General features: G+C 40.3%; 1 protein-coding gene across 1 annotated transcript; it reads left to right on the forward strand.

The window, feature by feature from the left end:
• The first annotated feature begins 5,361 nt into the window (after positions 1-5,361).
• Positions 5,362-26,302, forward strand: LOC135472942 (neuronal acetylcholine receptor subunit alpha-10-like). Its single transcript, XM_064752684.1, has 7 exons — positions 5,362-5,556; positions 10,263-10,477; positions 11,251-11,360; positions 14,557-15,008; positions 16,495-16,581; positions 22,143-22,261; positions 22,999-26,302. Exons 1-7 carry the CDS (start codon positions 5,448-5,450, stop codon positions 23,452-23,454), a joined length of 1,548 nt encoding a protein of 515 aa, XP_064608754.1. The 5' UTR covers positions 5,362-5,447; the 3' UTR covers positions 23,455-26,302.
• The last annotated feature ends 375 nt before the right edge of the window (positions 26,303-26,677 follow it).

Here is a 26,677-nt window from a genome sequence, read left to right on the forward strand (position 1 = left end):
AAGGCGTAATATGGCTACCTACGGAAATTATATGTCGTACATTACGTGGGAATATTATAAACAATTCCTCTCTCAGAACAGGCGTCTTATAATTAGATTTGACATATGCTAAATATGACAGATAATCTTAGCAAAATCAAAAGGCCTTCATGTGATAGTGTCAAAGGGAAAGACTCCAGGGAAACAGGTCAGTTCTCATGGTAAACTCATACACACCTTGGAGCCGTCCATTACCAATATCCACACGGAAGCTGCCATATCTATTATAGCATCAGAATGTTAGCTCTTGTCATTTAATTATTCTGTTTTCATTCATAAATCAGAAGACTCATGGCAGCTCGGTAAAGCTGGCATAAGATTCCAACACAACATTCAACACCATATTCGCCAGAATGCACCTCGTGCAGCTGCGAATATGGAGCTGAAAGTTGTGTTACGATCTTGTGCCAACTTTACTTTGTAACACAACATTCAGGTGGTTATGGGTACATATTGTACATGAATGCTACATGTATAATAGCGTGCTATTTAGGTAGCTAAAAGTTCATCCAAAAAGACACAAATTTCATTCTTACCGCAAGCCTACAATGTTGGAAAAATAAGATATATTTTCACATTTCGAACGATTTTATTGTATAAAATACCTCCTTTAAATAGGTGTCTTTTAAACTATAACTGGCCACAGAGGTGCATTTCTACGGTCAGTTGACATACAGTTCAAGTCCTAAAGGTGCGTTAGTGAATAAGGTTCATCAAGTTAGTAATTTGTGACAGTGTCAAAGGGCATTTCGTTTGCAAAATAACTGAAACTGTGCATGTATGTAAATGTGCATAGTTGTGGTAAGGAAAGAAGGAGTCACAACAAAAGCATTGCAAGTCGCAGACGTCCAGTAATGGGCAATAAAGGACAGTATCTTGTTTAATCTTTATATTCAATGGCATCTTAGACCGTATCCAACATGCCTAGGTGTCAAAAATGCCCTCCAAAAATTCATTTCACAAGAAAGATACCTGACCAGTGCAAGTCGCTGACGCCCTGGAAAGGCAATTAAACGACAGTATGTTGTTCACTCGTAACATTGAACGCAATTTCAAACCGTCTCCAACCTGCTGTGGTGTCAAAAATGTGTTCTCAAAAATGCCATTTGCTTAGTACAAAACAGGCTTTATAGGGTCACTTATAGGCTCAGAGAACATACAGTGCAAGCAGCAGACGCCCTGAAAAGGCGATTAAGCGACAGTATGGTGTCCATACGTCTTATTTACTGCCATCTTGGACCGTCTGCTACTTGCCACGGTGTCAAAAATGCCTTTTCAAAACAGTAATTTGCTTAGTTCAAAACAGGCTTTATAAGGCCACTTACAGGCACAAAAAACATAAAATGCATGTCGCAGAAGCCATAGAAAGACGACAGTAAACGACAGTATGGTGCTCATTCTTAATATATTTTGCCATTTTAGACTATCTACGCTACGGTGTCAAAAATGCTTTCTAAAAAATGCCAATCACTTAGTGTAAAACAGGGTTTATAGGGATACTTATAGGGTCACAAAACACACAGTCCACGTCGCAGATCTTCCTCGATCTAACAAACACTTGGGGAGTATGTATAGACCATATGCAGGACCATTCAGTGTATTGCTATTCAAGCAGGGATAATACACAATATCAAAATCGAAGTTAAAGCTAGAAATGAAACAATATGCTTTAATAATTTCTGCATATGGTCGTATTAACACGAGAACAGGTATAGCTCTGCCAAAAGTGAGGCACAATTTATAACCATCCGAATATCTAACACTGTTGAAAAATGGTTTCCCCAAAATTCACATACATATTAAGAATGAACAACATACTGTCGTTTTATTGCCTTTCCAGGGCGTCTGTGATTTGCAGTGTATGTTTTCTGGCCAAATAAGTAGCCCTATAAATCCTCTTTTGAACTAAGGAAATGGCTGTTTGAAAAAACATTTTTGTCACCGTAGCCAGCAGCAGACGGTCTAAGATGGCATTAAATATTAAGAATGAACAACATCCTGTCGTTTAATCGCCGTTCCAGGGCGTCTGCGACTTGTACTGTAGGCTTTGCGACCTTAAAAGTGACCATACATGTATACAGCCTGTTTTGAACTAAGCAAATTACTGTTTTGAGAAGGCATGTTTGACACGTAGCAGGTAGCAGACGGTCCAAGATGGCAGTAAATAAGACGTATGGACACCATACTGTCGCTTAATCGCCTTTTCAGGGCGTCTGCTGCTTGCACTGTATGTTCTCTGAGCCTATAAGTGACCCTATAAAGCCTGTTTTGTACTAAGCAAATGGCATTTTTGAAAAGGTATGCTTGACAGCCTTGCAAGCAGCAGACGCCTAAGATGACATTAAATAAGAAGAATGTACAACATACTGCCGCTAAATCGCCTTTCCAGGGCGTCAGCGACTTGTACTGGTCAGGTATCTTTCTTGTGAAATGAATTTTTGGAGGGCATTTTTGACACCTAGGCATGTTGGATACGGTCTAAGATGACATTGAATATAAAGATTAAACAAGATACTGTCCTTTATTGCCCATTACTGGACGTCTGCGACTTGCAATGCTTCTGCTGTGACTCCTTCTTTCCTGACCACAACTATGCACATTTACATACATGCACAGTTTCAATTATTTTGCAAACGAAATGCCCTTTGACACTGTCACAAATTACTAATTTGATGAACCTTATTCACTAAAGCACCTTTAGGACTTGAACTGTATGTCAACTGACCGTAGAAATGCACCTCTATGGCCAGTTATAGTTTAAAAGACACCTATTTAAAGGAGGTATTTTATACAATAAAATCGTTCGAAATGTGAAAATATATCTTATTTTTCCAACATTGTAGGCTTGCGGTAAGAATGAAATTTGTGTCTTTTTGGATGAACTTTTAGCTACCTAAATAGCACGCTATTATACATGTAGCATTCATGTACAATATGTACCCATAACCATCTGATATGTTGTGGTACAAAGTGCTGCACGAGGTGCATTCTGGCGAATATGGTGTTGAATGTTGTGTTGGAATTTTGTGCCAGCTTTACCGGGCTATTCATGGCTTGGTGTTATGACGCCTTTTTCTCGTATGTACCATGTCTTGGTAGTGTAAGCGATTTGTCATATTAGCTCTTCGCAAATTTACGCCTGTATGAAATCAGGTAAGTTCATGAATATGTTAAAAGGGGATGGACGAAACCTGGCTCATTAAACCTGCAACTCGTAGCTTTTTGTAGCCGTTCAAACTATTTCAATCAGCTTTACAAAGCTTGTTGGGTAAAGCATGGTTGTAGAAGAGATAGCGTTATCAGCTAATGACAGACCAATGTAGGCTGCCAGGTGAGCCCTGAATTTGCACCAAGGCTATAGTGCTGCACTCACTTTACTCTTAATTACCCACATATTTTGCCAGGCCCAAGGGAACTGTCTAATTACGTGAATAGACGTCTACAGCGACCATCATATCTTTATCTGTGTAAATAAGCAAAAGTGTGGTATATGATGGCGCAGGAAAAGTTTTAAAGTTTTCGAGCTCAAAATTTAATGGCCAAGAAAAAAGTCGTTTTGTCATACGCTTGGGAACAGCAAAGCCCACATGGTGTAACGCTTAAGAGCGTAAACAGATACAAGACAACATTGGAGTAGACTAGCAAGGACCTAGTCCAATTTATTGTGCTTACGTGGGCGAGGGAGAGTCGTGACCTATGAAGTCTATGCAATATCGAGTGCAGACACCGACTGCATTAAACTTAGAAACTGTAGACTTTCCACTTACTTTAGGCCATACCGCGCGTGACACAGTAAGACTTTGTATTGATGCATTGCTGGATTCATGTTTGGCTTATGTATACAATTGCCTAATCAAAACGTGCCTGGATTAAATTATTCTGTTAGCTGCATTGTAACACAGTAGCTAAGGAAGATGCTTAAACAACCATCTTGACATACTGAATAGAATGACTTGGGGACAAACTTTTCTGTCATTTCTGACACGTAGCAAAACACTGGCATGGCTTACCAGCGTAAAACTACTCCTGGGTTTCCAAGAATGGTGATATATACTTCAGTAGTTCTCTGTACTTGAATGGCTTCATCTTTGTCTCCACCCTTCATAGAAGCCGAAACTTATGCATTGTCTCCGGTGATACATAAAATCATACCTCAATCGCATTCTTTAAAAATGCGTTGAAAAATGTGAGTGATTTTCACGAAACCGTAGATGGAAACAAATGATCGCTATCATGTTACAGTTTAATATAAGTTCTGACGTCATCAGAAATGTCTGTGACAAAATGATTTATTGGAACCTCTCTCTGACGTCCACGTCATTTGTAGTTCACAGAAGAGTAACCTTGCGATTTATTCTGAGCACTTTCGATTATTTATTCACATGAGGTGTATGTTACACAAAGGAACTGCGATAATATTACTCTTGTAAAACATTCGATGACTCTAGCAAAAACTGCGTAAGATGATTGCCAACCTTATCAAGTATACATCATCTGATTGATTTCTCTGCGGAATCGAAATAACAAAACTTGCAGACAAGCTTTTCGTGGGGAATGGAGACTCTGCCAATGGGCTTGTTGTTTTAGAGCGGTTTCGTGCTAAATTATCACATGGGGAGATCGGACTACGGGGGCATAGCGGCAAAGCTGCTGCTGGCTTTGTTGACAGCACTATTTAATCAATATGACTCAGTGATATTCTTCCTCTACCTGTTTACTGGCTCATACTTGCTGCTGCTGTAGGATGTGTAAGAACACAGAGTTGAGTAAAGATCCCTGCTCTTCCAGTTCTTCAGCAGTTAGTCCTCCTCTTGCTCTGTGAGAGGGTATCTTTATATCGCCGTTGGAGCTAGCCACTCGCTGAACGCGCTCTTCGATGATTTTCATAGAAGTATAGGTTGCGTAGAAGCGGTACGCCATCAACATGGTTTGATCCCTCGATCCCCGGGATACATGTAGGATTTTCCAGCTATTTTCAATCAGTGTTGGTTGGTGCTGCGTAACTCTCACTTTAACCTGTTACTCTGCTCTTTTCATTCCAGTCGGGGCCGCCAGCAATGGCCATGGGTGCCGGACATGCGTGCGGACGTCGTGCTCTGAAGAGAGACACATTAAATTAATACAACTCTGCCATTCAACGGCTCAACTTACATCGGGAGGCAGATCGAGAAGGGTCATTGTATAAGGATTATTTGTTTATTACGTGGAAATTAGCCCAAGACTCATGCCCAAGTATAGATTAAGTCGATTTCCTGAAAAATGCCTTAGAGCGAAGAAGTGGAGGTGTTATTCCATTTGCTGCAAGACTTGCCAGAGTCTCTCCAACCACACGGGATTTCGATAGCCATGGTTTATGGGCGCAAGCCTGTAATACTTTCTTCCATACTGTGATTTCCTATCCTCGAACCATGTTCTCGTTACCTTACTTTGTCCAGCTCAAGTTGGCCAGAGGAAGCCTGCTTGTTGTCACACTTCTTCTCCTCATCCTCCTCGTTAGGGACATTTCCACGGAATCAGGTAAGGCTATTACCATGTGATATACACGCGTATACGTACGGAATAATCCAAATTTCTCTGTCACAGAGGCTTTATATCCGTTTATGTGTATAATTTTCTTTTTCAAAAATCTGCATTTAAACCGTCACCATCATATGTTCTTTATTCATTAAAAATTGTGCAAATAGTTAACGGATTGTTTAAATATGATTTGTTTACTTGTTGTCATTGAATGAAATTGTTGTATTGTTGACGGTGAAATATTTCATCACCAACAGGGATATCCGCAAACCATAGCGTTTGTCTTCGGAGAGGTTTTCCCATTACCGTTGGTCATAGGCACGCTTATCCATATATGTTGTGAAATGCACACGTATCCAGAAGACCAGAACGATATTGCCAATTTGCCATTGCCTAGGGTCACGTGTAGACATGAGAGGCCGTTGATCGCAATAGCTTCGTCTAGTAATTTCCTCCCGTGTTCATTTGTATTTATACCGTATAGTTCACCTCTAAACACAGGCCATTCCCCAACTGGTTCGTTCACATGGCATCGCGGCACGGTCCCAGCTCCCCCCAGATTCCATGGCTAAACCTCAATGGCTTTGAATCAGGGGATAATGTAGTGCTAACACAAAGTAATCACAGTTTTACTTCTATCGTAATTGTATCTGCGCTGACTTAATGTGTCCCTTTAGCCAAAACATTTCTGTAATTTCCTCCTCGGGCTTATATAATACCCGCTTTGGCGAGACCGTCCAGAGCACGCTTGGAATATTCCCAATGCCCCACATGGTACAGCGCGACGCTTGGGTTCTGCAAAAGCACGATCCAACTCACATCTTTTTAACTGAGTGACAGTGTGCGTTTACTGTGATGAAGTGTATGAAGTTAAATCTTGTAATTTTCTACACCAGATTGATTTGGAAGGCTATTCGTATAACAATTACGCGATGCTTTTGGCACAGACCATGTTGTTGAAAGAATGCTCAAAGGGCTGATTCAGTCATTTAAAAGTTTAGTGTTATCTGTTATCACTTACAGAGTGAAAGTATATTTGATCAAACGAATGTTCTCAAGGGAAGTACAGTGAGAAATCGTATAACTCTTTCACGTGGGGGGATCACTGACTCGTTTGGAAATAGATATCCTCATTATTGGTGGTGCGTTATGTAAATAAAAAAATCTATAATACGTAAAATATGATACACCCATTCACAAATACCATGTTGTTGTAAAGCTATTAAGTCAGGATAGTGGTGCGAACTGGTGAAGTAAATTTACCTTGTCAGGACTACATATCTAGACCGTTGCACTAACATTGGCCACAGGCGTATTGAGGCTGCATGTATGCTGCATCCTTTCTGCGTGCCTCTCTCTTGCACTGGTTACTTCAATTTGTGTGACGAATTTGTCTGAATAACTATCAATCCAGCTTTAGTCGCCAATGTATTAGCAGCTTACCCGGCATGGCCAGATAATTTGGTGACCTTGTAGAATTTAAGTAAAGCGGCTCTGATGAGAAGGTTTTGCACTGTGCCTGTGGTCATTTAGCAAATCGGGCTGAATCCTGATGGGCTTCGCAATACACGGTGACAGTGGGTGTTCATACCCCAGTGGCTTACCGCCAAATAGCCGGCGTTATAGGATATATATTGATTATCGCTTCTGCCATCTACAGCCTGATTGTATGCACTTGTCTTGGCACACGCCAACACTGCAGTAAAGATAGTTCGGGTTCAGCGATTTGTACCAGCAGTGTTCTGAATCAACACTGCCGAAATATTCTCACAACATCCCCTGCACATGGTAACGTGATTCTATACTTGTACTAGCCTCGTTGAAACACCTATATCCTTACCCTTACCCTACGTCAGGCTTGGGTAATATGAGAGGTTTCAAGCGCTCTAATGACTGGATCTCCCAAGACAAGTGCTGTGGAACTATTAACGCGGGCATTTCAACGTCAGAGCATATCATAATATAATCATAGTGACTGTTTGAGCTGTCTTAGCATCTTCGCTCTGCATGTATCATTTTTCCTGTTTTGTGTAGAAAACATTGCTCGGTGTTGGCCTCGCCCTGCACTACTTGTGTTCGCGGCAACATCGGAATAGGTTAATGATCAGATCAGCTGCTGTTGTTGTAAAGATCAAGGATAAATGCAGGTACCTTGATTAGTCGTATGCGGTACGGGATCTGCTTTATTTCAGCATGAATTTTTACTTAGTATCTAGAGGGATCATTATAAAATCTAAAAATCTATACATGTTCCGGGGACAGATCGCCAGCTTGTCATTAAACGCTTCCTTTATCTGGAGGTTCTAGTGATACGAACACGTGTTAGAGTCTGTATGAGCATTAGTTACACTGTAAAGACTAACGATGTTAACAATAAACACATGGAGTCAGGGAAACATTACTCGCTTTATGTATGCTAACAAACACTTCCACTATACATATATAGTAACTGGAATATCACTCAGATATGACGAACTCGCAGTACATACATTTATAAAGATTTCATTACGCTATCGCAAGGAGTGTACTCTTGAATTATTGCGCCTTATGCATTCTTTTGTTGTGTTAAAATACGTCAAATGACAAATATGTTATTTATAAAACTTTAAGTTATACAAGATACGTAGAGCAATCGGAGAGACAACAGTGACGCGTTTGAAATCCCCAACCTGAAACCTGAGTGTTATGCTGAGAGATAGCGGCCTCCGTGGCCGAACACTTAGCGTACCAGCGCTTCGCAACGTGACATGCAATGACCATGAACGTCGTCGTATAAGCAGCAATCAAATAAATAAATCGTTCTCTGAGCCAATGTAGAAAGGTAAAAATTGCGAAAAAAACAAGATGAGTGTACAAAACATTCCGAGGTGATGGGTTGAATTGCCTCCTTGGCTCTTATATCCCGGAGAATGCCTGAATGACCCTCGTTATGTATGTGCGTGTAATGTCATAAGTGCCCTCATTTGGGGGCATTTGGAATCGCCATTCGAGATAACAACAACCTTATTTATGAATGTTTGTGCATCTTATACCTTTTATCAGCATATGGCATCTGTACTCTAAAAGAGGACGTCCATATTGACATGGCCTGGCTTTCAAAGCGCCCATTGAACTAGGCCAAATGCTTGTGTCACCCAGTCATACTGAAATTTTTGCTTATAATTCAGCACGTCATTACGATATTCCATCACTAGCGATGAACATTATCAAAATCCATATTCGCACACGAGTGTTAAATCCTTTTACATTATGTTGACTTATAAATTTTCACTTTGATGCAGAAGGAAACAATGTGGAGTACAGCAAGGAATCATTTACCGTGGGCTGCACCAGGCCTCTATGTACGAGACTGACTCGTATTTATGAGGTGACGGATTGTTTGGTATCGAGCAGCCGACTTGGCACGGAACTCTCGCCTCTCGTTGATCTTTCCTCGTCAGCTATCACCGGATTTCACAGAATCAGGCAGGATGGAATCTAACAAAACATGAAGTCATAGTCACAAAAGCACACTTTTCTTCGGGCCTTCGAGTGATTTGAAGAATCTATGGGCGCCAAATCTATCTTCCTCTAGAAGATGTGCCGGAAATTAATTCCTTGACATGCTCACCTATCGTTGGCTCCACAAGCGTAAATCCTGTGCGTGCCAAACATATAAATAGCAGATGTAAATTCGTCTTCCTTCTCTATCATATGCTCATTAGCAAACAGTAGTTTCGAAAAAAGGCACCTCTGTATTTGCATAAAAAATCTCCCCATAGTGCGAGTACATAAAAAGTGTGAGAAACACAAGTGTACTTTTGTCGGCTTGGTGAGAAGAGCACAATGCTGTGCGATTTTTCATGCTGTCCGCCAGTAAAAACAAAAGCTACAATTTACTATGTCAGCTTGATCTTTTCTAGAAAGGTTAATTTTCCACTCGGTCGATCTTGTGAGAGAAATGCAGCGAACCGGAAGCTGTTGTGCAAACCCAGCCAGTTACGTGTAAACAGATAAGCTTGTGGTGAAGAAGAGCGGAGGGCATGGCGGAGCCGAAGAGCCTGGCTAATGCTACCTCCTCTTTGTGTCATTTGGATTCACTGATGCCACCGTCTCTCACCTGTTTTTGTTGTTTTGGTTAATGGCTGGTCTGCAGGAAATCGACCGAACCAATCGTCACGGCCTCCCATCTCCAGTTCACGCTAATGATTTAGAGGAGTGTTCCGGGAACAGGGGAGATTTTTTTTGGTCGCTGATGGTCCACAAAGATCAGGACATACCTAACTCCACAGACGCCTCCTGAAGTTCACATGCGGTGGCAAACAAAACATCCATTCGATATCAACACTTCTCCAAAAACATTCCACATGCATGTTTTTGATTGTGTCCATTATGTGTGCGTCATCTTCTGGAATAACATCATAATTATGAGTGTCATAATACAGAGGAATGTTTTAAGCTACACCACCCAGTTTCTTCTTCATTACACGTAACCGTTAGTGATCAATAGCCGTGTTGAAATATGTCAGCATAATTCCCCATTTAACTTACAGATCCTAGATTTTTCTCAAACTAATGAAACAAATTTGTAACAGATTTTCGTTTGAATCCAGATTCTTGTTCCAGGTTACTCTCGCTCCAGTATGCTTTGTCAATTAGCTCTATGGCATGGACGATGTGTACAAGAATTAAATTTCCTTTGAAGTTGCTCTGCCTTGTTCTTGTAGATTCCTTTGGTGGGAAAGGCTTCAACGAAACCGTATCCCGGGAGAAAGTCCTGATTAAGAACCTGTTGGATCGATACGCCAAGTACGGTCGAGTGGGGCGACCATTAGCCAACACCTCGGACTACATAGGGGTAGAGTTTGCCCTAAGCTTAATACAGGTCATTAATTTGGATGAGAAAGACCAAGTGCTTACCATAAGTGTGTGGTATCAATACGTAAGTGTAGGCAATTATTTTCTTTCCTTTTTTCATAAAACCCTCGGTTTGTAATTTACATGTCTCTGAAAACAACGGTAAGGACAAACGTAATCGGGGCATGAGATGTTGAGCGTTGTGAACCACAAGGCTGTGGGATATGCTGGAGTAGAGGTGCAAACCTGAAAGATGAGGTGTTTTTTTTTGGCTACCGAGCCTGGTAATATGACACAACCCTGCGCTCAGCGCCGTGGTTAAGGATTGATCGTGGAAGCCCATGGCCCAATACCCGTCAGCCAGAATATGTTTGGACAAAGACTTCTGACTACATCTTTAGAAATGGTGTATCTGAGTGTAAAAACTCCTAGCTTCAAGCTCCAGTTGCTATTCATCGTAAATCTGAGGTCGGGGATAAAACATATATTTCCCCAGTATGCCTTGGAATTCCATTGTAACCCCCAACTGCCTACGCCTGCCCAGTTAAAGACTACCTTTCAATCCTCTAGCTTTTTCCACATTTCAGATTGAAGACGGTTTGTCTCCAAAATGTTTTATTGACTGTCATTTAAGTCTAGCTATCACATTTCGTGCCAAGCGTTTACGTGTCCTGATCGAATGACATTTCTCCCGCAAATAATCAATGACTTTCCGTGGACGTGATTTTTCCCAATAAAAGGGCAGAATCCCTCTCATTTTTTTTATCTCGGCTTTCCTTTCTTGTGCCATATCCAAGAACCAGTTTGCCATAGCTTTTTATTACCAGGGTCAGATTATCTGTTTTCTTGCGTTGACAGACCTGGAAGGACGTGTTACTAAAATGGGACCCTAAAGATTATGACAACATCCAAGATGTTCGGGTACCTTCCAATAAAATATGGATCCCCGACATTGTACTGTACAATTTGTAAGTATCGTCTGCTGGCTTTTGTCACCTAGTTGTTAATTCCTAGGGAGAACGAAGGCTGAAATGAATGTAAACATTCGCAACCACATTATTTATTTTGAATAAACATTTACTTTCTAGCAAATACTTCATAGCACTCAGGCACTCACAAAATTTGTCAATAGATTTTATGACAGCAAATAAAGGTAAAGATTTTTGCAAAAACAAAAGTGTTATGTCTTAAAATAGGACTTTGGCAATTGTACGATAATTTTTAAATGCAGACGATAATAATTACTACACTATATGATTAATAAAAAGATGTTCAGACAATATGTTCTCCAAGAGCCACTGGAGTCAAACTTTCTTTGCGCTGAGAGTTACTGTAACCAATGTAAGTTGTTGAAAGCGGAGTCCGGGGTATGTGTGTAGAGAGGGACGGTGTAGGACACCAAAAGCGGACTATGAGCTGAAAGTTTCATACATTCAGCTGTGTGAAAAAAGGAAAGTATACACAGATTGAGATCAAAGATTTTGATTCAAACATTATTGCCTTTTAGCACGTTATCTCTTATACCCCTTGGCCTCTTTATACTACAAAGCTATCTTTTAAAAAGCGACGTTATCATTGGTTCCCACAAACTCTCGAGCACAACAGACCTCAAAATAACACCATGATTCTTTATTGTTTTATTGGGTTTATCGCTCTTGGTATCGACAGGTTAATCCGACTGATGGGGAGAAAAACATTGTGGTGGACGATGTCTGACTTTTAGTGATTACCTTTACTTGCGGTAATCGCTATATTCAGCTTTTAGCTTGAAGTGCTTCCGTTGATGTATTGATGCTGTTTCCTTCTGAAAGAAATAACTATAATTTCCAAAACTGCGGCATCGTTTGTAACTGGTGGACAGTAAGGAGTTTTCTTTTTCCGCTAAATTTGATTGTTATTTGGATGCAGCGCAGACATTAGGCGCCAACGTGTACTTTGGCAGTGCAAACTAATATCACTGAAAACCCATATTTGTCATTAAGACTGAACTAGATCTGGTGGTCAAAATCGACAAGCTATCATAGATAAGCGGTTAAAATTTGATGGGATGAACACAGTGACTCTGCACATGTGAACTGCATAATAATTTATTGGCACAAAAAGTCATTATTGGTTTCAAGATCTCACTTTCAGTGCTGCTTTAGGGCCTCAGGCCGACGAAAGCTCATTAAACAGACGTTACACTATACAGCACGGCGACAGAGGGGCTCGAAAAGTAGAAAATCAAAGACCAGAAAATAATAGCGCCCATTTAGCCAGCACAACGAGGGTTTGCTTGACTAGCGGTGCGAACAGCTTTTTTCAGATTAATAATGCTCATATGTTGGAAATAATTCATGTTATTTGGTGGTATATATTAATGATGTAACGATGTCGTGTTGCGGAAATGCACAATGCATGTAAGCCAGAGACAGCACTGAGGATGTGGCCTTCTGGCACTTACCTGACAAGTACATTCCGTAAAGTGAACACATGCAATTATACCGACAAATCAATACACCTATAGACAACAATAATGCTGAAATAGTTATTCAATCTCTGTTGGTAAATTTTATGAAGCCATTATCTTGTCACTTGAAAACGATTAAAAGCTTTGAATAAAGGCATTGAATCACACACACACAAACAAGTACAATTCAATTCCGATTTAGTATAAAACTGAAATCACGCACTATCGCCAATGAACACCAATGTTTACCATGTAGAATGGATCTAACTATTTTCTGTTGAAGAGGGAAGTCGTCCCTAAAGAGTAACTTAATACTGGCGAGCAGGAGGGGAGAGTTTTCCCTAAAGAGTGGCTTAACTGACGAGCATCAGGGGAGAGTTTTCCCTAAAGAGTGGCTTAACACTGACAAGCAGGAGGGAAGAGTTTTTCCTAGAGAGTAGCCTGACGACCGATAGGGAGAAGTTTTCCGACGAGTAGCACTAACGAGGCCTACATTTTCTGTTTCCAGTGCGGAAGACTGTCATTTTCACATGAATGACGTGTTCACCTTCTTTGTGCTTGTCAACATGCAGACATTCACTTGGATACGTTATTTTCTCTGCAGAGAAAAAATAGAGTGGTTGTGATATTATTTCAGAGTTTCGTTATATACTTTAATGAGGATAGTATGTGTTAGTAATGTAAAATGTGAATGTAAAAAACAAGCATGATAATTTGGTCATAGATCTCAGAGTTAATTACGGAACTGACTGACCCCAGGCGACCTCGGAGTATCAGTTAGCCGGGCTGTCACAGAGCCCAACGGCCCGTGGACAGCTCTTAACGAGGAGAAACCGCTCCGTGTGTCCTAATCAATAACAAGCCTGGCCGTCACAGTTTCTCTAAAACATTACTTAAGCTTGAATCATAACCATTTCGCCCAGCAGCTATACAGCTGTTAAGCTATGAACATTGAGCGAAGGTATCTCACCCTTTTCTGAATCCACCTTAATTTAGGGGAAACACTGTCGATTGTAAGAAAAGCTCTTGATGGAGTCTGACTTTTCACTGTTGACAGAAGATGATCCATTATATTTCTTACTGAGTTTTGTCGATGTTCCAGCCAATTAAAGGCTAGCTAAATTCAAAATCAGAAGCCCTCCTCTTCGTATAGCATTGTGATGGATTTTATTATCAGTACATCAGAAACGACATATATTGATGTGGAGGAATAAAGACGTGTGTAAACGTATTTAACAAAACGATCCTCAAAGTCATTCTCACGTACATTTAAAAAAGTAAAAACTTCAAAGATATCGACTTGCAATGCAATTTACAACGCGCAACGCTGAACTATTCACGCCCAGTAGAACTTTACCTCACATATGTTTAAGTCACGTCAGCATTACACTTCAAAGAGGGTTTACTTTTGCCAAAACCTTTAGAGCTATGATATATTAGTTATTTGTTTGCTGCGTAATCATTGTCTTTGTTGCCATGTTGTCATGAACCGGTGAGTATATGTTGAAACTATGTTGTTAGTAAAGCGTTAGTTAAAGTGAAATTTATCAAAGAGTAAACAACATCTAGCACAACTTTTATTCTGGAAATCTAAATTTATATGGTAAAGCTTGTAAACCAAGTTGTATTTTATCCAATGTATAATTACATTTTCTAACTTACTCTGAAAGCCGGTTCATTGTTTAGAATGATTTAGACTGTACTGTCATTTTCAGTGCGGACACACGACTGGAGGAACAGAGGGAGGCCCTGGTGGTCGTCGACTACAACGGGACTACACTCTGGATGCCTCAAGCCATTTTGAAGAGCACATGTTCTATTGATATTACGTACTTTCCATTCGACAACCAAAAGTGTACGCTAAAGTTTGGCTCATGGACTTACAGCGGGAATAAGTTAGATCTGCGGTTTATGAACACCGAGGAGTTTCAGATGGCAGATTATATGCCGAGCCACGAGTGGGACATACTGGAATCTAGCGCCGTGCGCAATCGCGTAGACTATGACTGTTGTCCGGATTTTTTTCTCGACCTTACGTATACCTTACGTATGAAGAGAAAGGTGGCGTTTTACAGCTTTATCCTCGTCCTTCCCTGTGCTCTACTTTCCCTTCTCACCCTCGTCATATTCTGGGTTCCACCCGAATCCCCAGCTAAACTCCAGTTAGGTAAGTGTTCAAGTTATTGCGACAGCACGGTCATCAATTTTCTAACTTTCTCCTCGAACATGAAAAGGCTCACTTTAACTAAAGTATTAACTTATGATTTGCTGAGAGTTCCTGTGAATTCAAGTTTTACAAGCAATGCTGACGAAGTCACTTGTTTTGAGCATCCAGAAGGAACTTGTGTACATCATGAATGGTAGAAGAAAAGGCATTTTCTAGTTCCTATTTCGATTGATCCCAAAAGTTTTATGAATGCAACATTTATTTATACCCGACTACAATGCAACGCATTGACGACTCCCACAGAATGATCAGAGGAAAAAATACAGAATATTGGCGTCGTTGAAATACGCTGGTTCAGTGTTCGAAATTCGCTGTAAATGGGCGCTGTGTGTGGCAGAGGATGCTACTGCGTGTTAAATCGGGGTCTGTGTCGATCAGAATTGAATTCCCTTCACAAGTCGAGCGGCATCCACATTGAATTTCCGTCATCAAAAATTCCCCCCCTTATCTTCTGAATAATACAGCTCTGGTAGTAAATCTGTATCGACGTTTCGCAATTTTAGCGCCAAATGTCGGGCTTTATTGGAATTTTGCGCAATATTTCTTCAACAAAGGTCGTGATTGAAGAACCCTGTTCTGATCTGTGCAGAGAAAACCCACAAAACACGCTGCTGTACTTGTACCAAAGTGCCGTAGTTTCTAAGACCGGAATTGTTTTTCTAAGACACTTGCACTCGTTTATCCCTGGACAGATCTTGTCACAACACCCTTTAGCAAGAAATGAAATATTGATCGAGTTAACCCAGATAATGTGGATAAAATATATTCACACAAAATGAATGTTTGACATAGACAGAGTGTGACACAAACTTCAAGATCATATTTGAATATGCATAGTTTTAGTAAATGGTGTATTTTCACGGTAAAACTTGCTGGCAGTTTCGGCGATGGAGCATTTAGCTGTCGATAAACAGATTATGTATGATGTAATATGGATTAAAATACACATTGTTTCTTCTTATTTATGTAATAAACATTTTTTCTAAATTTAATTTGCCTCATAGTAATTTATTTTTAAGGCAAAGAAAACATTATAAAGTAAAAATCAGATAAATGGCCGATAAAAACTCTACAAGAAAATACTTTGATTTAATCTTTTTAAATTCTTTAAACCAAATACTATGCAAATAATATACCATACATTTTGCCTCTGATGTGACGGCACCGATCCAGGTATGATCAGAAAAGGGCATTGTAGAATACAAAGTTTCATAAGCATTTTACTAGGGCCTAGGTTGAAAAATTCTTTAAAAAAAGTAAACTTTTTTGAGGGCAGTGTTCAATGGTCTTTTATCTGAGATATACTTCAAGTTAATATCTTTAACACAACACCCTTATATGTAATTAAAAAGAAAATGCACCAACTTATCTAAATATCTAAGTTGGCTAGCTAGTTTATGATAATCAGTGATAATTTCGTTTCTAGGTATGAACATATTCGTCGCATTCTTCGTCCTGTTACTGTTACTTGCTGAGTCCACTCCCCGGGCGGCGTCTTCTATTCCCCTTATTGGTAAGCTATTTTGATTATTTCATGAACCCAGCGGCCCAGTCGCTCTTGGTTGGATAGCATGTTTATGGTGGTCTGATGGTCCAGAAGCGACCTTTTTCTTCATTTATATAAAAACTATGCAAAGGGAACGGACAACGACGACTTATCCATCAATGGAATCCTCGTTTACAATACAACACAAAAGAATACAGCTTGCAGAGTAAAACTAGAGCAACTACGACAGTGTGATACTTGGTAAATGGTCACAGATATCTAGCGAAACCCGGCCTCTTGTCATTTTGTATCAATCAGACCCCCGCAGAAACATGCACCATGTATCAGTTACATTTTTGTTATTGCCTGTTGGCCTGTCCATTGTTATTAAATCAAACCAGGCACTACTTATATCTCTACACTTTTATATCATGCCAAGAGGAAACATATCAGCTCAAGTTCGCAAAGGATTTATGCAAATACAAAATTTCAGCTATTGTGTGATTTGTATGTTATTGTGGTTTCGTCTCTGTTGTCCATCATTAAATAAACTTTGACATATTTGAAACTTGAGGATGGTCGTGGGTTTCTCCCGGGTTCTGTCCGGTTTCTTCCTACCATAATGCTGGCCACCGTCATATAAGTGAAATATTCTTGAGTACGGCGTAAAATACCAATTAAATAAATAAATAAACTGATATATTTGACTGGACAACGCATTTAATAATATTTAGCAGCTATCGATCCGGATGTATCGGTTATTTCTGTCTCTTTGATCAAGAAAACATTATTTATGCTGTATTTTTACCTTGTATATCCTTACCTTTCATACGGAAACATCATATCATCCCAGTCATCATATATAACTGTATCACTCTTAGCACACAAGTTTTTTGTATCATCGGGAACTTACTCCCAGCTTCGAAACTTATCTGTTAAAACAATCTGCTACCCATCACTATGTGACTAGAGCTACTCGATTGGATTATAATAGACCTATGTAGAGAACGAACTTATCGTACTTCTCGTTGAGAGCTATTTGCCTTCCAGAATGGAATAAGCTACCCATCATTCTTCGAATTATAAATTCCACATCTGTTTTTAAATCCAGGCTTAAACTATATCTCATTGAGCAATTTTATTAAGACGCAGTTTGGTTGCTTATGTAGGTTAATGACAACAACAACAAAAATGTTCCCTAAAGTTCCTGTTCTTAAAGTTTCCAACATCTTTTATGAATCCTGATTTTGAACATTTGTTTGAACCATGTATGCTTATATATGTCACACTGTAATATCATTACCACTAATCCACGTATATACTCTATTATATAACATTCTACAAAGAGATAGAACAAGTTCTTGTGAGCTTTATTCCGCCAAATTTATCACTCATGTATACCTATGTATTTAATTTAAGGTTTTCGGCGAATAAAAAATGAAATGAAATGAAGGTAGTAAAAGCAGCTACATCTATATGTTAAGTGGCTTACGCGTTTTCCTCGTCTTGTGACACCTGGGGTAAGATATCACAAACGGCCCATTGGCAGTGTTACGCGTTTTCGTCACCTCAGTGTCCTGTGACTTGGTCCCTGTAACCCACTGCGAATTTATTTTGAAGGTTTTGTCCTTTAAGCTTTATAGGCCAGTGATCTGATCTAGCCAAGGCAATCTTTAAGATGAACTTTGTAAATACATAATCACTGGTACATATTTATGTACGAATATATTCTCATAAGTGCGGGATGAAGTGCATTCTTACATAATTCAGAACTGACAAACGTAATTTCAGCGGTTCCTGTGATATTGCTCCGGCATATATTTCTTTGGTGCCGCGTGGATGAGCTTAACAGTTCAACTGCCTTAAGAGAATTCGCTAAATAAATAAAGTCCTGGTCTGAAGATAGTGCGACTAGGAAGCAGTGAAACTGATAGAGGGGAAAGTATTAAAGTTTAACGCATAGCTCGTGACAAAGTCGAGAAGATCGCTTACAACTTCTGCTGCATGGTGGTCGCATTTGATAGCTCCGTCTTCAACCAGCTCTTAAACACGACCAAGTTTCAACGGTAATTGATTAGGTTTAGCTAAAATTAAAAACTTATGATGCAAAAACGTGCCAAGAGCGTTTTCTGACAGCTGTTGTCCTCATTCTCCAAATCAATCCTGTATTTTTATCGTTTTCAATAAATAGTCAGGTGATAATTAGTCTTGATACACGCCATTTATCTGAATAATTGCCAGACTTGGAGAAAAGCAGACTTGTCTTCAACTGAAGTTCTTCTTTTTTTCCTTCTTGACGTTTTTTTTCCACATAGTTTTCGGGTAAATCATAGTGACTGCGTATTAATAGAGCGTGTGCAGTGCACAAGGTGCGACTGGTTTGCTGGGATAGTGCTTAGGCTGTTTCATTTGGGAAGATTTACCCGATAGATTTCGTGTTATATCAGCAATACATTGATGTTAACCACTTGTTACATGTCTGACAACCCAGTCCAATATAATGTAGATGTATGGTGGGCAAACTGTGAAATAAACTTGGGCATTTCGTGAGCAAAAACATATAAACAATATTTGCGTTTGGCGGGGAAAGATGTTGATTACCTCCATGTACGGAAACGCTCGTAATAAATGACCACTGGCAAGGGATAAATATTAGCGAAGATCAGTCGTCGATGTTACCCCATCTGCATTGACAGAGTTCTAAATTGAGATATCGTGTGATTAATAATTGAAAAGTTGGTTAACCCACGTGTTGGTTGACCTTTTGTCAGCTTCATGTAGATCAAGCCTGGCTGTACATGTCTAGGAGACGACTTCTGGGAGGTCATCATGATAGCCCCAAGGTGGGAAACATAGATGGCGATGACCTGTAGTAAGACCTGAATCCATAAAGGAAACAGCATTGCCGATCATGCAGAGACGACTACATGGCTCCCTCAGGGTGCGCCCTTTATACAAACCTACAAATAATGTAGGAAAGTCGATTACATAAAACAAACATTTATTAGCCAGAGTACATATGCAACGGAATTAAGTTGTATTAAAGATTAAATATTTTGTATACCTATTATTCATGTAGATAAATATAGGAGCATCACTGCCTGATTACTTATTCGCCCGATATAATGACACACTGATTAATTTTAAAGCATCAGTCTATATGGTTTATACTTTGCAAGATAAAAGAATCTTGTCCTGTTTTACCTGAGAAAACAACGGAATTAGCAAACTACAAGTGTTTTATTCCGGTAAATACATGTTTCATATTTCATTGTTACAAAATGAAACACGTTTAGAATTAATACCAAATGTTGAAATGATGCATAAACGTTTAGGTACGGACGAGGGTAAAGGCCATTATTCTACCATCGCTAAATTGTCGTATCGTCCAACGATGGTAAGAATCGATAACATAATGGCACAAACTGATGACACCATGGTAAGAAACGATGGCACAAAACGATGGCAGGTCTTAACGGGCTTCCATATTTAGTAGATCTCTGATCGAAACCAACACTTCATGTTAATTGAAGGCAATTCCACTGGAGACGGTTCCGGACAGTACTGATGTTCACATGGCCTTTCTCGTCTTGGTGTTACATAATCATTTATTTTGCGACCCTTGACTTCCCACAACACCTCATCAGAGGCGTTTTCGCCATGAAACCTCTTAAACGGCAATTGCTTTGGCCTTGGCAGTGATCACCCACTGGAAATAACCAGTAAATGTACGAGCGCTATCACGCCACTAGTCATTGTGCTCAGGCCATTGTCAGTCCCCACGACGAGTACTTTAGATCAGAGCACCTTGAATAAGCCGTCGTTTAAGAGCAGGCCTGCGGCTTGCTACAGGCGGATCTCGGCCCGGTTATACAACCGGAACCGGAATCGTCCCACAATACATGGCCAATCGATTTGTCGGTACAAAGCCGTTTAACTAATTTTAAGTTTGAGGTCTTGGAGCATTTTGTCACGGGGTTTTACTGGCCAGTATCATGTCAAAATCTTATAGATGCTGGCCAGGAATGGCCTAAAATAGCCCCACTTGTTGAGAATGCATAGGCCTATTTGGCCGTCCATTGGAACAATAGCCAGAGGGCTGAATGCCAGACTGAATTGTAGGGATTCCCCGTGATGTCAGGTTAGAAAACAGCCGCCAGGGGGATCGATCGAGCGAGTCCGGCAAGTGACAGGGTCTCATCCAAGACAGACCTTTTACCAGCGCCTTTAACATTGCTTCCATGGCCAAGAGTGGGCTGTTGGACGTATCGCCCCATTAGATCTTTGAGTTATAATCCTTCAATTGGTAGTGTTTTATTCTGGAATTGATTTCATCCGGATGGCGATTTCTCTGAGAGACCCATATCTGTCCGGTAGAAGCCGTAAAGCTTTTCTTCAACTTTCCCTTTAATACAGTTATCTGGAGTTGGTGTTCAATTAAGGTTCTGATGGGTTCCTTCATTGTATCAAAAAGGCGGTTATCCAGAAACAGGCAAAATCCCCTGTCAGGAGGGAGTACCGTTCTCGTACTTCCCTGGAATGATCTCATCCGAGAATTTCAGGTTAAGAACGTTTCAAAATTCTTTACAATATTTCCATTTAAGCAGGAATGACTTGTTTCCGCGTGATTCCTGTAGTCTAAGAGCTAGACCATAAATAATTTGGGGAGCACAATGTAATTTACAATGTCCTTTCATCGTAGTAAGTTATAAAGTATGTCATGTAACTTACAAGCCTTAAATCTCCCTATTTAAAACCAAAATCCGTGAAGTGCTGCTTGACGATATGGAACAAAAGCCAAATCAACTAAACGGCTTGGCGTCAATGAACAGGATGTCTTTGGGTATACACGGTCATAATACAGCTTTTTGTGACTAACGTCTTCTTTAATAGGGTTTAAAAGGGGATTAAACCAGATAAATAAAATTTCCATTAGCCTCTGCCGGTCGCTCCGGCAGCATGTGTGTGTAATACTTCAGTCCTCAATGCAATGTCTATAGAGATACTATTAATAACTTCTCCCCATCCTGAAATAATTGCTCGGTCTTAAATGCTTGAGACTATCTTGTCTTGTCCACAATACCGCGCATTGTTGAATGTCTAAAGGCCACATTTAGCTGTAGTTACCCGAGACACCAACAGGCATTCCACACTCATACAATATTTTGATCTATTACTTTCTGGCAAAAATTATTCAACACAGGGAGTAATTTCTGATTTTACTCTCCGTGCTGTGCATCTTTAATTAAAATATTGTACTCCTGCATACACCGGGATTCTACAGCTGGACAAATCACTCCCTAGGCTTGGTCCGTTTGAGCTGTTTAATGTTATTGTACGTTAAAGGTGATGACAACACATCATTTTGAGTGATCCTAAGCCAGTGACGTCGACAAAATTGCAACTAACATCCCTACATTTGTTTCACTCAATTCTCCTTCAGTCATGATAATAGTGGGCGTGTAATTTGCTACTATTTAAGCATTTCAATAAACGTTGGTGCTCTAGTTTTACTCTCTATACTGTACGTCCTTAATTCTATTGTTAAGATGAAGATCTAAGGATGTTTCATTGATATTGTATTACAGGAGCCTACTATTGTCTGAATATGATAATGATAACGGTGTCAACCATTCTGGCCTGTGTGGGTGCCAACATGTTCTTCAGAGGTGTCCGTAGGAACAGAGCACCAAAATGGCTTCGTATAGTGAGTAATCACCTACAGTTACCATTCTTAGTTATCACGTACTTGTAATTACATTTCAATTGTATTAGGTATAACATAATTACACTTTACATGATATAATTACACTTAACGTGTCGTAGGTATGGCATAATATCTCTTAGCATGTCGTTGTTATCATGGGCTAGATATCATTTCAGTTATGAAATATACTGTTTTCATGTGACTTAGCCATAATATATTGGGTTGTCCCTTTTGGGAAGCATAAGGATGCTACACATCCTCCTGAATAATTCATCTTTTCCCGACTTTTTACTTCCAATATATTGCTAAAAGTTCCCAAGAATAAATCCCGTAATTTTTAGTCATGTTTGCTATTCCGTCTCTGTCATCCTCATATTCCACCCACGCTCACATAAAATTTCAACTGGCTACATTTATTATTCCCAAACAGTTTCATTCTTTTTTAATTTCTTCTCACCAACCCGTTGATCATAAAGCTGTTAGCTGTTGTTCCGAGCTTGTTCACGAATGTCTCCAAGCATTGCCCCTTTCCTCATAAACTCAGGGCCGAAACCCTAAATTCTACATATGATTCTAGCCGCAGACAGCCATTCCTAGCTATTTATCCATGATTTATATAATCTTAGCACCTTATTCTAGAGCCTTACTGCATTACCCTGTCGCAAGGCCAAATTGCTGCTCGGGTAAAATCAATGGTTTTCTGTAGGATGAGTTTACTCACAGAAAGTATTTTTCAGATGATGATTCACGGAGTGGCCAAAGTGTTACGTCTTCGCAAGGATTTGATCGATGTGGATGACGAGACCTCGAAAAAATGGAATTCGCGCGTTCTCAACGACGGCAAAAAGAGATTTAACAATCACGAAGTGAAAGTGGCGAAAATTCGTCTGCTTGATACGCCGAATGGTAAAGATGCTGGAGAGAAGATGTCCACGGTACACGAGGTTCTGGACACGAGCCGATGTAGTGGGTTTAACCCCAGCGCTGAGGATAAGTCGGCTGTCGTGGAGGAGCTAAAGGCGATAAGACAGATGCTGGAGCGCGTGCGTGATCAACGCGGGCGTCGCGAGGAACAGGAACGCTTCCTGCGGGAATGGCGCGTGATCACGTGTATAACTGATCGTCTGTTCTTCATCATTTATGTCATATGTAACCTGGTTTCCATTCTGCTGATATTCTTCTCGGGTTCGTAGTGAGACCAGGCCAGAAATAAATTCACACGCGACTTATATCGTTAATTCTGTGGAACACCTGTACACAAGAGATATATATATATATAGCCACATCTGCAGAGTGACTGCAAGTCAGGACAGAAAAACTATGCAAACAGAAAGACGCCATATTTGTCATAGTCGGAGGAGCAATGACGGCCGTGGCCATGTCTTCGTCTATGGCCAATAGTTCGATTAACTGTGAGCTAATAATGTAAATAGCGATAGATAGCCTTTTATGTGTTCCACAGAGTAACAACAACATAGAAGGGACCTGGTGCAGGGATAAAGGCTGTAAATATTATTATATAGGCTCTACCCACCAGTGGTCCAAACAAGCGAAATGCGGGGTTTTGTATATAATTTGTAGTTGATTCCTGTACAGTAGATATCTTGGATATACATAAATAACGTGTTATCTAGCAATACAATATCTGCTTAGAAAACACTTTGTGGGATAAGCGTCACAGTCTGTTTTAGTGAACTGGTATTTGTATATATGGATCTTCATATTGTTTAGAGTGATGGAAAACTCGAGCATTGATCACAAAGAAAGCAGATTCGGAATCATTTCTTCCACTAAATGTCTTCACGTTATGATGGCCTGCGTTTTGTATTTTTTGACATTATTGTCCATTTTTTGTTAACACACACCACTGGACACTGAAGTGGACACTAGTGTGGACACTGATGAATTGATCATCTTATGGACACGTTGTGGGTACAAGTTAGCGGGATCACTTCTGGGATACCGTGATGTTTTACTCAACATAAATTGTACAGATGTATATATGAATACACATACAGCGAACAGAACGTCAGCGGCTTAGGTCTATGCATTATTCTACTGTGCTCGTGAAGATTATAGCGTAAGTGTGTACATCGTCGAAAAAATGTAAACTACTTAGCCAATCGAGTCGTTCACTTATCCCTATGCATGAATAATATCTGTAGACGTTTGACGCCATCCCAGGCTGGTGGGAATTGCCTCTAAACCGGGATTACGTCTACTTGCAAAGATGTCTGGAGAAAGGAGCGGATCGCCGCGTACATCCGGGCCCGTTTGCGCAGGCACAGAGCATGAGAAAGAGCCGTCGATATACTGTAGAGCACTAACTCACTTATCAATCATATTACTGGAAAAACACGAGAGGGTCGATTTGAATTCTATTGCCACCCCTCTTTCACGCAATCACGCCTACAAGCATTGTCCACAATGATAGCCAAACCAGTTGTTCATCCTCTAAATGTATGGTTCTCAAGCTCCTTCCCCTAGGACGGCCTCTCGGGTGGCGAAATAGCCTAGCCACATAACCTGCTTTGATTTGATTCTCACGCGATACAAGTCTAGAGCGGACACTTGAGATAGTTTTTGTCTACAGAGTGGACTCTTGAGATAATTCTTGTCTATGGAGCGGACATTTGAGATAGTTCTTGCGGCCGTTGTCGTGACAGTTATCAAGTGATAACCAAAATGTGTCTGAAAAGCGGTAACCTTCCGATGACTCGGTAAGCCTGGCTCGGACGTCGCTATAAGGAAGTTAGAAAGGTTCAGTCATCTCTGACTGTCTATTCACGCTCAGAGCTGGAACATCCAGCACCTTTCCTTCTGATATATGGTTTTCCCATGAGAAACTCCAAGGTCGACGAGTTGCGCACTTTGGTCGGATCGATGACCACTATCGTGGAACTAAATCATCTTTATAGTGGACAGAGAGGGTGTAAGCGTCGCGGAGAAGGCCTTTCCTGTTGATTACTGTCCCGGAATTGCATTAGTGTCGTCATAATGGAATAGAGTTCTCAGCCTATATCGCTATGATCGAAAACTGTGTTCGTTACTATAATAATCTGGGAGGATTTTCCTTGATAGGACTCCATCTCCGCTAAATTCTGTATATTGCATTGACCACAGAAGGCCGTGTGTGGCCCTTTCGGTGAGATGTATATGTAAACAGTGCAACAAAAGTAAGTTTCCCCCAAAACGTTGTTTGATATCTCCCTTGATATGTACCAGATCGCAATGAAATTTTGCACACACCATCCCAGTAATCCGGCGGACGTGGTTTATCAAGGATTAACGTGCAGGTGTAGTTGTGCGCTAATGGGCATGCGCAAACTGAAAATCGGTCGATTTTGAAAATTTCACATATTTTGATTTCATCAGGGAATTCGTGTTACCAGTCCTGAAATATTCGCGCGGGTGGGCATTAAGGACATGACACACACCACAAGAAATTCATGCGGTTAAACATGACCTGCATCAGGTCTGAGACGCCACCTTCAGGGAGAGTGGTTAACCATCCTGCAACGTCGGATCGAACGCCTAATCAACACAATGCGAGCGCGTTGCCGAAATGTGATACAATCTCGTGGCGGTTACACACGATATTTATAATTACTGGTCATCGAGTGAAAATGATCGAATTCTGTGATAAAATAAAGAATTGCCGTTGAAAAATCTGGTTGACTCCTTTTATAATATTTTCAAAATCGACGGATTTTCAGTTTGCGCATGCCCATTAGCGCACAACTGCACCTGCACGTTAATACTTTATATACCACGTCCGCCGGATTAATGGGATGGTGTGTGCAAAATTTCATTGCGATCTGGTACATAACACGGGAGATATCAAACAACGTTTTGGGGGGAACTTACTTTTGTTGTACTGTATATTTGCAGTGGACTCAAGCAAAAATGGCGGACGAATTTGTTATTGTTAATAAGTTGTTTATCAGTTGAACCTTAAGTGATAATCTAGAGCTGTTATAAATACAACAACTATGCTTACATGTTACGCCGCTGCTGTTATCACCAATAAAAATGAAGAAAAACAGGTTTCCGTTTCTGGCTTTTTAACAATGCGTGCTCGCATCGAGGAAACATGTCTTTGTAGTGGTTTGATACGTAAAACAACAGGTGATTGGTGAGGTGGCTTGGAACCTACCCTACCATAACCTCCTTTCCTAAAGATTTCAGACCTGCCACATTCCACCTCGACAGCGATCCTTTCACAATCAATGGAAGCAATGAGAATTGCAGTTCACGAAGTCGTAACGGACTTAATGCTGATTGAAATTACTTACGTTAAAGGGATAATTTATTCATAGATATAGAACTCGAATATCAACTGAAGGGCATTGAAGGACACATTCCAAGAATTTTGAGTGGGGCGATTCTGTACGCAAAATGTTCTGGCATGGTATT

This window comes from Liolophura sinensis, chromosome 1 (genome assembly GCF_032854445.1).
Source record: "Liolophura sinensis isolate JHLJ2023 chromosome 1, CUHK_Ljap_v2, whole genome shotgun sequence".
Lineage (NCBI taxonomy): Eukaryota > Metazoa > Mollusca > Polyplacophora > Chitonida > Chitonidae > Liolophura > Liolophura sinensis.